A 12,293-nucleotide genomic window follows, 5' to 3' on the forward strand; every position below is an offset into this window, starting at 1 on the left:
CTTGTCCGCAGTTTCGCTCTCTGAGGTTTCAGTTACCTGTGGTCAACTGTAGTCTGAAAACATTGAATGAAAAACTCCAGAAATAAACAATGGATATGTTTCACCTTTGTGCCATTCTGAGGAGTGTGCTGAAATCACACACCATCCCACTTGGGCGTGAAACATCCCTTTGTCCAGAGCACGCTTACTGTAGACTACCTGCCCAGGAGTCACTCAGTAGCTGGCTTGGTTATCAGAAGGACAGTCACAGTATCTCAGTGCTTGTGTTTAAGTCACCCTTATTTGACATAATCATGGCCCCAAAGTGCAAGAGTAGTGACGCTAGCATATTGTTATAATTGCTCTACTTTATTATTGCCCAACACATATTAAACTTTATCATAGGTATGCACGTGCAATATAGAAAGGACATAGTGTACATAGGGTTGAATACTATCTGTGGTTTCAGACATCTGTTGGGGTCTTGGAACATATCCTTTCCTGATAAGGGGGGATTATTGGATACTTAAAGAGTTACAAGATATCAGACAACAAGAATATCGTAAATGCCAATAGAAACAACATACTGCAAAGAATTCCTAGAAGGTCCAGGTAAATGAGAAAGGGGGGAAAAAGTCAGCAAGAAGGATTAGGAGAGAAGAAGAAAGAGGAGGAAAAAAAAAGAGGGCAGTGGGAAAGAATGAAACAGATACATTCAAACAGATTTCAGCTATCAGTAGGGTTCCAATGAGTTTCAATGCCCAATGCTTTCAAGAATTCATTCCTTAACCATGACAAGCACAAATTCATCAATGTCACTCCCCAGACCCAGGTGACCTCAAGACCTCAAGCTCCATGCAGTTTGGATGCAGAGCTTGATCCAGCAGGGAACCATTCAGAGGACTGATCACCTTCCAAGTGTAAAGAGTCTTAGTGTTTGGGAACGTGCATGCATTTCCCTAATGTACCATTAGGATGCTTCATAATGCTTCTAGGGCAAGGTTGTCATTACACAATTTCTATTTTCCTAGAACTATTCACCACAAATAATAAAGATCCAGGGAAAAGCCATGGAATGTAAGCCAGGCTATATATTTTCCAGAAAAATATCTAAATAGTAAAGCACTTGCAGGCCCACAGGATATGTGCAACATATGTTTTGAATGCTATTTTTTTTTTTTTTTTTTTTGGCAGTACTATGAGAAGATCTTTCTACACTGAGACTTTGATTGCTTACATTCTTCACCTAGAAGAAAAAGAAGAGCTGTAGTCCATCACTTGGGAATTTTTCCTGCAAAAAGCCACACAGCTGTATGTTTGGCATCATGTGAATATCCAAATGTAGGAACCCATGAGAGGAACATGGAAGTTTCTGGATGTGTAGGTGCCAGGCAGATAAAGATTGGTTCACCTCTTCACATTGTAACAATCTCTGCATTCTCCTATCACTGTTGAGGAAAGCTCATTCTGTGGTCAGAAAGGAAGAACACACTTCATGTGAAACCCGTATGGCAATCATTTCATGTCATTGAGCAGGAGGCCCAAACTCCTTAAACTGCTAGGCCAGGGTTTCTCAACCTCAGCGTTACTGGCATGTTGGACCAGACGATTGTTTGTTGTGGGAGGCTGCCCTGTGCGTTCTAAGGTGTCTTGCAGTATCCCCGCCCTCCATGCGTGAGATGCGGTAACACTATTTCCCTCCAGCCACGACGACCAAAACCGTTTCCGGACATGGCCAAATGCCCCTTAGAAGAGTCACCTAGCCACAGTCGGGAGCTACCTCCGTCAGTGGTTCCAGGGTATTCGTCATAATAGAAAAAGCTAGTTCAATGTGAAGGCTAACCTTTGGTCCCCAACGACCACTATGATGATGGGAAGCCATGGCATGGAGTCGTGGGAATAAAACTGGATGAGAAGCTCTTGTCCTTCTGCCACTCAGCTGTAAGAAAGGTTGCTCAAATGCCCAATTTAAAATTGCAGCCTCTTTCGCAAAGCCCAGCATTTGCCCGCCCTCTTCTCCTGACCAACTTTTTCATTTTCCAAAACATGTGTCACGCACAGAGTATTATCACATTTACTTAGATCCTATGTATGCTCCAAGGAAACCCAAGTCTTTGGTTCACTGATGTGTCCCAAGTTTGTTACAGAGTGTCCCAAACATGGTAAGTCCTCAATAGATGTCTGTTAACTGGACGAACGAATCTTGTGCGGCCCACTATTTCTCAAGCTGAGGCAGCCACCCAAAATGTCTTTCTCCCCAACGTTCTTGACATCATTGCTCACACACTTTGAAGAGCTGTGAGGCTGGATGACCCTCACATGTTCTCTCTAGCCCTGACTTACTCTGGATTCTCCGTTGATTATGAGTTGACTTTCTTAGCACAGAGAGAAGGATGGCATTGATAAAAGAGCCTTCCACCATAATTGTCATTTCTTAACACATTGGTATGCTGTTTTCTAAGGCGTGTGTGTAGTTTTCAACATTTGGCAACGTCTGGAGACAGTTCCAATTGTCACAACGGGGGGCAAGAGGATGGTACCGGCATCCAGCGAGTAGAGGCCAGAATGCTGCTGAATGTCTTGCAGTATCCAGGACACTTCCCTGTGACAAAGAATCGTCTGTCCCAAAATGCCAGGGATGCCAAGGTGGAGAGATTCTGCACTTGAGTAGAAATACGTACTTTCAGATATTTTATTTTGTGACGCTCTGATTCATTTATATGAAGGAACAATAAACTGAGAGAAACCGTTGGGATTAAAATACTAGTTTTAAATTTGGGACATTAATCCAGATGAACAGGAGTTTGTGAAAAGATACTTAGTCTCTCTATGCCTCAGTTTCTTCCTATAACAACGTAATTATTATATGTTACAAAGTATAATAATGATGAGTCTGTACTTCAAAGGGGCTAAATGAACTTTCATAAGTGCTCATTAAGTTTGAGCTTCTCAGTAAAAGGTTTTATAGACACTAACGTTATGATTAAATTACTGTTTTAATAATTAGATCTTCACCGATAATCAAGAAGCATATGACTTCAGAAAATGGAAGTGTCAAAAAATACTTTTCCAAGTATTCAATCTCAGATCTATCAGTTCAAAGATGATGCTATTAAATACCTTTTTTTTTTTTTTTTGAGTTGGAGTCTCACTGTCACCCAGACTGGAGTGCAGCGGCCGCTCCCGGCCACCACAGCCTCGACCCGCTGGGCTCCGGCGATCCTTCCGCCTCAGCCTTCCAAGGAGCTGGAACTACAGGCACGCACTACCACACCCGGCTGATTTTTTTTATTTATTGTAGAGATGAGGTCTCGCCAAGTTGCCCAGGTGGGTCTCGAACCCACAGGCTCAGGCAATTCACTCACCTCAGCCTCCCAAGGCGCGGGACTACAGGCTGAGCCACCGAGCCCGACTTATTAAATATCTTAATCGAATGCCATGAACACTTGTGTTTTCATGTTTCTCCTTTTCTTTTGATAATGGGGAAACAGTCTTTAGCCAAGAGTCAGCATAGTGAGTCCCAAAACAAGCGCTTTGGAATCAAACACACCTTGCAGCCACGCATTAGTGTGTGACTATGGTCAGTGACTCGGTCTCTCTGGGCTCAGTTTTCATTACCGTTAAAACGAGGAGAATTACATTCATGTCGGACGATTAAAATTAGTTAATATGAATAAAGCACCTGTATACAGTGGGTGCTTAATAAGTGCTGTTTTCCTTCCCTTCCACTGTGCTTTCTTAAGATCTGGTCTGGATAACAAAGACCTTAACTGCTGGCTTGCAGGTCACGTGCAGTTGTTAACTAGCCAATAGTTTCAACCTCTTCCCCTACAAGGTGTTTCATAAAGGCTGCTAAAACATTGCAGAGCTTGCCGGACAGAAATTCCTTTTATTCTTCTCTCCCTTCTCTTTTAAAACCAAACATTCATAATACGACAGCTAGAATCTGGGTCTCCAGAGGGAGGGAAACCCAAGAGGGCAGGGCCAGAGGGCAGCCACTGAGTTATCAAGGACTTCCGCGGAGGTCAGCTTTGCTTCTGAAGCTCACTTCTTGTTCCCGTGGGCACAAAAAGAGGTCCACACGGAAGACAGATTAGGAAAACGGCCTCTGTCAACACCTGGCTGCACCCTGTGGACTGCAAAGGTGCCTTTGGGGAATGGTGTGGGTCCTGCACACCTTAGGGCGGGACTTCTGCAGAGCACCTTGGAGATTCAACTCGGACTAGAGAGCAGATACAGCCCGTGGGGCCTGAGCCCATAAGATGAGCACTCACTTGGGTCCTCTGGAAGTCAGGGCTCATCTCAGCTCTTCACTCAACCTGTGACTTTTTTCCTTGCCATCCTCAGGGGATTGTATTTTGCACGTAAAATTAGACAGCACACGTAAAAGCAACTAGCACAGTGCCTCAAAGGCAAATCTAAACCTAGCCAAATCTAAACCTGTATGCAAATGTCCATGGATTTTTTAGTGTTACAAAACAGTTTCTACTTACAACAAAGGGTCTCCCAAATAGATTCCATCAGAAATGTGTTTCCTGAGCTATTCTGCATGCGTGTGATGGCGGAGGTGGCAGGTGACTCTATGGTCCAGTCAAGTTGAGACAGGCAACATGCTTTCTTTTGCCTTTTTTTTTTTTTGGAGTTGAGTCTCATCCATTGCCAAGGCTGGAGTGCAGTGGCACGCTCACGGCCACCACAGCCTCGACCTGCTGGGCTCAGGAGATCTTTCCACCTCAGCCTTCCAAGCAGCTGGAACCACAGGCGCATGCCACCACGTCCGGCTAATTTTTGATTTATTGTAGAGATGAGGTCTCGCCAAGTTGCCCAGGCGGGTCTCGAACCCCTGGGCTCAGACAATCCTCTCACCTTGGCCTCCCAAAGTGCTGGGATGACAGGCTTGAGCCTCCATGCCCGGTTGGCATGCTCTTTCTCAGAGACTCCAGAACCACAAGCACATCTAGATGGTTCTGGGAAATGCTGTGGTTGTCCGAGCACACATGCTAGCTAGCTGGCAACAACTCGCCTCATCTCACCCAAACCAGCATTTCTAACCCTTTTCAAATGGACCCTGTGTAGATCCTTCGGAGTGAGTACACCACAGAAATGCTGCAATAGTGAAAGCTGACTAGCAAATCTAGATTTGGGGACATTCCCACTGAGCACGGGTCCTTCTTGTGGTCTAAACGAGGTCCCTTTCTGCTCCCAGTTGTACCCACCCATCCCTTTAGCTTTATCATACAGGTTTCACCCCTTCAACTATGAAGACTGTCTATGTATCCTAAGCTAAAGGAGAACACAACATTCCACAGCATTTAGCGTCTCGATACATAACCATATTGATTACTCACCGTTTGAATTATCCCAGAATTCATCTCTAATTAGAGGCAAGCTTTCTAATCTGCCAGATGTTTCCGGGATACTTCTTCACACAGTCCACGGTTATGCCCAAGTGAATTAACCAGTTGTCATCACCACCCCAAGTCGCATTTGCTATGAACTTGAAAGACCTATGTTACCTCGTTGTTTCTCTAAGCAAATTGCAGTATGGCCCCCATTTTACAGATGAAATAACTGAGGCTCGAACCATCACTGGGTGGCTGGTAGAACCAGAGGTCTGGCTCAAACTCTAGTGGTTTAATCTCTGCCATAAATCCCAGTGTGCTGGATAAGGAGCGCACACCAATATTGACATCTGTAATTTACATTTTTAAGAGACATGAAGCTTTAAGGTCCGCGAAGAGAATTACTTCTTTCTTACTGCCTGGGTGGCCGCTGTCTGGAGACAAAGAAGGGAGAGCAGCTCCTTTCCAGTTAGGACAGGTTAGCATAGTTGTTAAGGATAGGCAAGATGTTTCTTAGTGTAGGGAGAAAAACTGCAGGCTCTAAAGCCATGTACTTCCTGGGCCCAAATCTCAGCTCCTTCCCGATCTTAGAAGATGAGCTTAGGAAAGTTGCTTTCTAACTCTGTGCCTCAGTTTCCTCATCTGTAAATTCTGGAATATGATGGTACCTAGCTCGCAGGTCATTGTGATGATTAAACGAAGAGCAATAAAATAGAGCAAAAAAAAACTTAGATTGCAAATGACTGAGTGATATTATGCGTCACACGGCTCCTGCCGGTTGTCTGGGGGAGACAAACCACTGTTTATAACGTTGCTTCTTATTGGAAAAATGTGCACCTAGTTCCAGAAAAGATCTACTTACAAATGAGGTCAGGGATGACTATACTATTCAAAATTATGCAGTTAAATGCTGAGTAACTTAACCACCCCCCACCCCCTGGCCACACTAAAGAAAATAGCCTAATACATGTCAGAATCAAATCAGAATTACTTTTGTTATTACTCCTTGATGGGCTTGTGCGGCAGCCTTTGGCTTCACTTGTTCCAGTTATTTCAGGTTGATTTAGAAACCTCTGAAGCATAGGTACGTGAAAACTGATATCCAACAAAAGCAGGAGCCAATTTCAAATGGCCTCAATTAAGCTCATAATTAAATTGAGTAAATTCTGCTGTAATTCTCATAAGAATTTGAGGGTTATTTAAAAACATAAATCATCTTCAAAAAGCGCTGTCTTTGGTTAGAGCGAGGAATGGAAAGGTTAGTTGGGTGAAACAAGATCAACCTAGTGCCACGCTGATGGGAAAAACTGTCAGCTAGGCTTGCTTTCACATGTGGAGGGCAAGAGGTCAACATTAGGCCGGTAGCCAGTCTAATCCATATTCTTATTTTTTTTAGTTGAACTATTAAACATTTTTTAAAAATCAAATGAAGTTAATGTATTCATGTCTTTAGAGCGGGGGTTTTCTTTGTACCTTTTCTTGAGAATTGAAATTAGTTGACATATTTTTTTTGAGTGGGAGTCTCACTGGGTCGCCCAGACTGGAGGGCAGTGGCCGCTCCCCGCCACCGCAGCCTCGACCTGCTGGGCTCCGGGGAGCCTTCCGCCTCAGCCTTCCAAGTAGCTGGAACTACAGGCATGCGCTATACCACGCCCGGCTGATTTTTTGATTTATTGTAGAGATGAGGTCTCCCCAAGTTGTCTTGAACCCGCGGGCTCAGGCAATCCACTCACCTCGGCCTCCCAAGGCGCGGGATGACAGGCTGAGCCACCGAGCCCGGCGACATACTGTTTTTTTAAAATAAGGATTGCGATCCGGAGAAATTGTTTCTCTTAGGCAAAGGTGGTTGAATGGGGAGGATTGTCCATTGAAGTTTTATAACCTCAGGATTACGTTTGAATGTCAGGGCCCAGGTCTTCTTTGCTCTCTCCTATTTTCCAGATCCTAGTACTGTGTGCATTTCCTATAGTAGTCACTCAATAAAAATACGCGGAGTTAATAAATCTGGGCCAGGCACTGCACTTCATCAGGGCGATGGAGGTGGGACCCCTGGGAATGTGGTTTGTTGAGGAAAGGCTGCCAGGTTTTTTCTAACAACGACTCCAGTGCCCTCTGCTGGCAAGATTTTGGAACTACAACTCAGGATCGGAAAGGAAAAACAAGGCCAAGTCCAGAGAGGGATTTCTCGGCTTTTTTTTTCTTCCTGCAGTCAGACTCTACCATAAAAGGACCACAGAAGGGCCATACTCACTTACCGTGTTCAGTACAACTAGGATATGGAGAAGGCTAAAACTGGGATAAGTGAACACACTGCTCTTGGAGGTGACCGGGAAGGGCTTCAAAGAAAAAAGGAGCAAACAGTACCAGGAGACCAGAACTCTGACAGATCTTTTTGTGACCATCTGTTAACTGGTAAGTTCTTTAAGTGCTTCACTCAAAAAAAAAAAGTCTAGAACGAGGACCCAGTCGGTGAAATCCCTATGACCTGCCAATCTTGGTATTGGTGAGGATGTTTTACTCTTATTATCCTTGGGATAATGCACTTCACACAAATTCTGATTACCTCCCCAAGTCTATTTTCCTCTTGATACGACGTTCAGCTTACCTAAGATAGGTGTATTAACTTATAAAGGCACTTTCAAGGGATTACAATTTTTTTCGTAAGAGAAAGAGGAGATGCTGGCTAACCCTTCCAGGCTACTTCATTCTTCCCAACCCTAGACATTTTAGAAGGCATGGGCTACTAACATGGTCCTAGAGTGACCCCTTGCTGTACAATCTATACATGAGCCAGCAGGTTCGGTCCTGGATGCTCGTCAAGACAGAAACCTCCCCGGCTATGAGAGTGTATGCATTCACGTGCATGATAGGAACAACCTGGCCCTATTCAGCTCACCTTTTTAGTGTTTCTAGACTCTGTAAAGCTGTTGGTTTGCCCATTATTGAGCCTCCCCAAAATAAATTCTATGAGCTTGCGACAGGGCCTATCAATTTGTCTTCCTGGGTTGTTCAAAAAAGAACACCTTACATTTCTAATATTCAGATACGTTCTGGATGTTCTATACAGGACTACTGAATAAGCAAAAGACTTTACATTTGAGGAGTGGCAGCATTCCCTGTGGGGTCCATGATTTGAAATTCCATGATGTCTGAATTCACTTCCAAAGATGGGTTTATGATGTAAACAATGGTCTTACTGTTCAGATCCTTTTGGCTAAATTTCTCATGGATAAATTCACCTGCAAAAAAAAAAAAAAGGAATCTCATAGGTAATCATACAAAACATTAAATAAAAGCTGATAAAATTGTATTTTATTTGAGACCCAGCTTTTAAACACAGCTGAAGTCCATTTTCAAAAGAAATTAACATGACGGCAACCCTCTTAAAACTTGAGAGCAATGAACTGAAATTAGACTTTAAGTTTCCTTTGCTCTGGAAATATTTACCTTAAAGAAAATATAAAAATAGAGAGAGGGAGAGTAGGAAGATACAGTCACAGACGTCTGTGATCCTGCTTAGTGATATAGTATGATCATTGTGTTCCTACAGCAGAATTAATACACAATCCAGAGAAACCGTTAGGAAAAAGCACGGAACTTTTTTTTAATAACTAAACTGACATCATTTAGAACTCATGCTAGAAGCAAACAGTTAGTCACAACTATGAAATTTGGTGTTGACACCCCATGCTCCTCTGAATATATTACAACAGACTGCTGGGAACGCAGGGCAAACAGTCAACAGCTGGAGACCTGTACTCAGTTCTCCCAGTCAAGATGAATTTGGGAAGGCTGGGCTTCAAGCCCCCTTGAGCACCAATATTGATTTACAAACCGCCTCTATCAGCGAGCCCCGGGGAGCGTTTACCAAATGGGCCTGCACTCAATTAAATTACTCTCCAGCCCTGCCAGCCACCGGGCGTTCCAAGAGGAGCCATTGCAAGGAAGAAGGAAGCCGGTACCTGTTGTGGTGTTTCCCAGGCGTCCGTGTCTCGGGCCTCGCAAAATCTTAAAGAGGATCCGGTCGTCCTCGGTGTCCGGGTCCGCCGCCTTCAACACCCGAGAAGTGATGTGGATCCCGTAACGGCCATTGTTCAGAAGCACCACTTGAGAAGGGGGGTGCAGGAGCGTGAGCCGGGGCGCCGCTTTGTCCACCTGGTCTACCTGAACAGCAATCATGATGTGCAGGGTCAAGCCAGAAGCCTCCCACCCCCGGGCAATGCAGGGCTCAACCAGGGCAAGCTCCCATGTTGCACATTCCCTGAACTGGTCGATTCTATTTATTTTATTTTCTTTTTTAACTTTTCTCTTACTTATTTGTCGTATTTCTAAAATGTGGCGGACCATCCAGGGATAGGTGCGCACACGGTCATTGTGCAGGTACCCCTGTGGATGAGGCGTGCTCCCCTGTCCTCCCTCCTGGCAGTTTCCCACTGCTGCCAATCCCTTTCTTATGGTATTTTGATGATAATCGTTCAAGTCGAAGCCTGTCGTGTTCACTGCATCCCCAGCGGACATCACAGCACCCGGAGCAGAGGCCGACTTGCCGCTGTGTAAACCTTGACCTCGCTTCATCAGGTTATGGGTTGTCTGACTCCCGCTTTGGCTCCAAGGTCCACGAGGGCAGACATCGTGTCTCCCGCGTCCCTGTCGATTCCCTGCACCTGGCATCGTGCCTGAACCGTAACAGAAACCCAGGGAGTGTTTGTTGAATGAATGCATGCAATCAACCCAAGAATTGGATGCCAGACTTAGTGGTAAGTCCACAGGAAAATATCTCCATTTTTCCGGTGTCTAGTGATTTACAGAAACAAAACAGTATGGGTTAACAAATACTTGGAATTTTTTTTTTTTTTTGGCATGTCTTCATTCAAACAGCAAAGATGCTGAATAAAAACAGAAATACCCAGTGGCTCAGCCCATCACTCCAGCACTTTGGGAGGCCGAGGCGAGTGGACAGACTGAGCCCGTGGGTTCAAGACCAGACTGGGCAACTTGGCGAAACCTCGTCTCTACAATAAATAAAAAAAATTAGCCGGGCGTGGAAGCACACACCTGTAATTCCAGCTACTTGGAAGGCTGAGGAGGAAGGATCACCAGAGCCCAGCAGGTCGATGCTGGGGTAGCTGTGAGAGCGTGTGCCACTGCACTCTAGCCTGGGCGACAGAATGAGACTCCAACTCAAAACAAACAAACAAACAAACAATATAGAAATAATGTAGTAAGAAAAAAGTGACGGGCCATGATCCTTAAGTGAGGAGTTCAGGTTCAAACTCTCCAAAGGCCTTCTCCCAGTGTGGTAGTCTGGATGGAACTCGGTCCATCCTGCATTGCCAAGATGACTGTCATATGTTAGAGATGGAACCAGTTCAGATGGATTAGACACATTCACCACTGGTATGAGAAAACAGGTCCAAGAATATCACCTTCGCCGGGCTCGGTGGCTCAGCCTGTAATCCCGCGCCTTTGGGAGGCTGAGGTGAGTGGATTGCCTGAGCCCGCGGGTTCGAGACCCGCCTGGGCAGCGAGACCTCATCTCTACAATAAATCAAAAAATCAGCCGGGCGTGGTAGCACGTGCCTGTAATTCCGGCTACTTGGAAGGCTGAGGCGGAAGGATCGCCGGAGCCCAGCAAGTCAAGGCTGCGGTGGCCAGGAGCGGCCACTGCACTCCAGTCTGGGCGACCGAGTGAGACTCCAACTCAAAAAAAAAAAAAAAAGAATATCACCTTCATTCCCTCCCCTCCATATCTCTCAAGTCTTTATTTACCCAAGATGATACCACTATCAATCTTACTTTATCCTAGCAAGGTCAAAAATTCATGTTGGTGATAAGGCCATATATATTTTTGTATATTATGATATAACAAAGTATTGTGTCACTGTTTTTTAAAAAGCGGGGGCAAGATAAATCAATCATATTGTAGAAGATGACTACAATACTATTTTTGTTTTTTTAAAAATACACATATATGTTTACATAGACACAGACGAAAGTTTGGGAGCATTTGCACAAAGATGTTCATTTGTCTTGGGATAGGGAAAGATTATGACTCCTCTTCTGTTTATCCCTACATGAAATGTTGCCACAACCATTTTTTTCCTCTCAAATTGGCAAGCTTTTTTTGTTTTTTTTTTTGAGTCGGGGATCTCACTCTGTTACCCAGACTGGAATACAGTGGCAGACTTGAACTCCTGGGTTCAGGCAATCCTTCTGCCCCAGCCTTCAGAGTAGCGAGGGCTACAGGTGTGTGCCAACATGCCCAGCTAGTTTTTTTGAATTTTGTAGAGATGAAATCTTGCTATGTTGTCCAGGCTGGTCTCAAACACCTGCGCTCAAGCAATCTTTCCACCTTGGCCTCCCAAAGTACTGGGAGATAAAAAGGTTATTTTTTAAAAAACAAAAATAATCATAACTTGGGTTGATAATTATATGGAGAATCAGACACTTTCACATTTTGCTGGTAGGGGTGCAAAATCAGGAAAATGTTCTGGAGAAAAAAGTTTCTGTATTTTGCAGAAACAATTTGATGTGTACAAAAATGTATATGTATGTATTATGTGTGTATGTGTATGTACTAGATATATATTCACTAAAATATTATTCATTTTAACAATTAATTTAAAATTCCAAAAACATAGAGGTTCAACAGGGGCTTTATAAACCATATCCACCTGAGACTGAGAGGCCCATGCAGGCTTTAAAACTTATGTTTTCAGCACAGCGGCTCACACCTATAATCCCAGCACTTCGGGAGACCAAGGTGAGAGGATTGCCTGAGCCCATGGGTTCGAGACCAGCCTGGGCAACTTGATGAGACCTCATCTCTACAATAAAACAAAAAATTAGCCAGGCGTGGTAGTGCCTATGGTTCCAGCTACATGGAAGGCTGAGGTGGAAGGATCGCCTGGGCCCAGCAGGTCAAAGCTGGGGTGTCTGTGAGAATGAGACTCTGAATCCAAAAAAAAAAAA

General features: G+C 44.4%; 1 protein-coding gene across 1 annotated transcript in view; it reads right to left on the reverse strand.

The window, feature by feature from the left end:
* Positions 1 to 12,293, reverse strand: part of FREM1 (FRAS1 related extracellular matrix 1) — a 169,169-nt gene that overhangs the window by 27,450 nt on the left and 129,426 nt on the right. Inside the window, exons 26-27 of the mRNA XM_008050952.2 lie at positions 9,284 to 9,485; positions 8,416 to 8,560 (exon numbers count right to left, since the gene is read on the reverse strand). Coding sequence (XP_008049143.1) covers positions 8,416 to 8,560; positions 9,284 to 9,485 — 347 coding nt within the window. The remainder of the gene's footprint in view (positions 1 to 8,415; positions 8,561 to 9,283; positions 9,486 to 12,293) is intronic.

This window comes from Carlito syrichta, unplaced genomic scaffold (assembly GCF_000164805.1).
Source record: "Carlito syrichta isolate Samal-C Ts95f unplaced genomic scaffold, Tarsius_syrichta-2.0.1 Scaffold154501, whole genome shotgun sequence".
Classification (NCBI taxonomy): domain Eukaryota; kingdom Metazoa; phylum Chordata; class Mammalia; order Primates; family Tarsiidae; genus Carlito; species Carlito syrichta.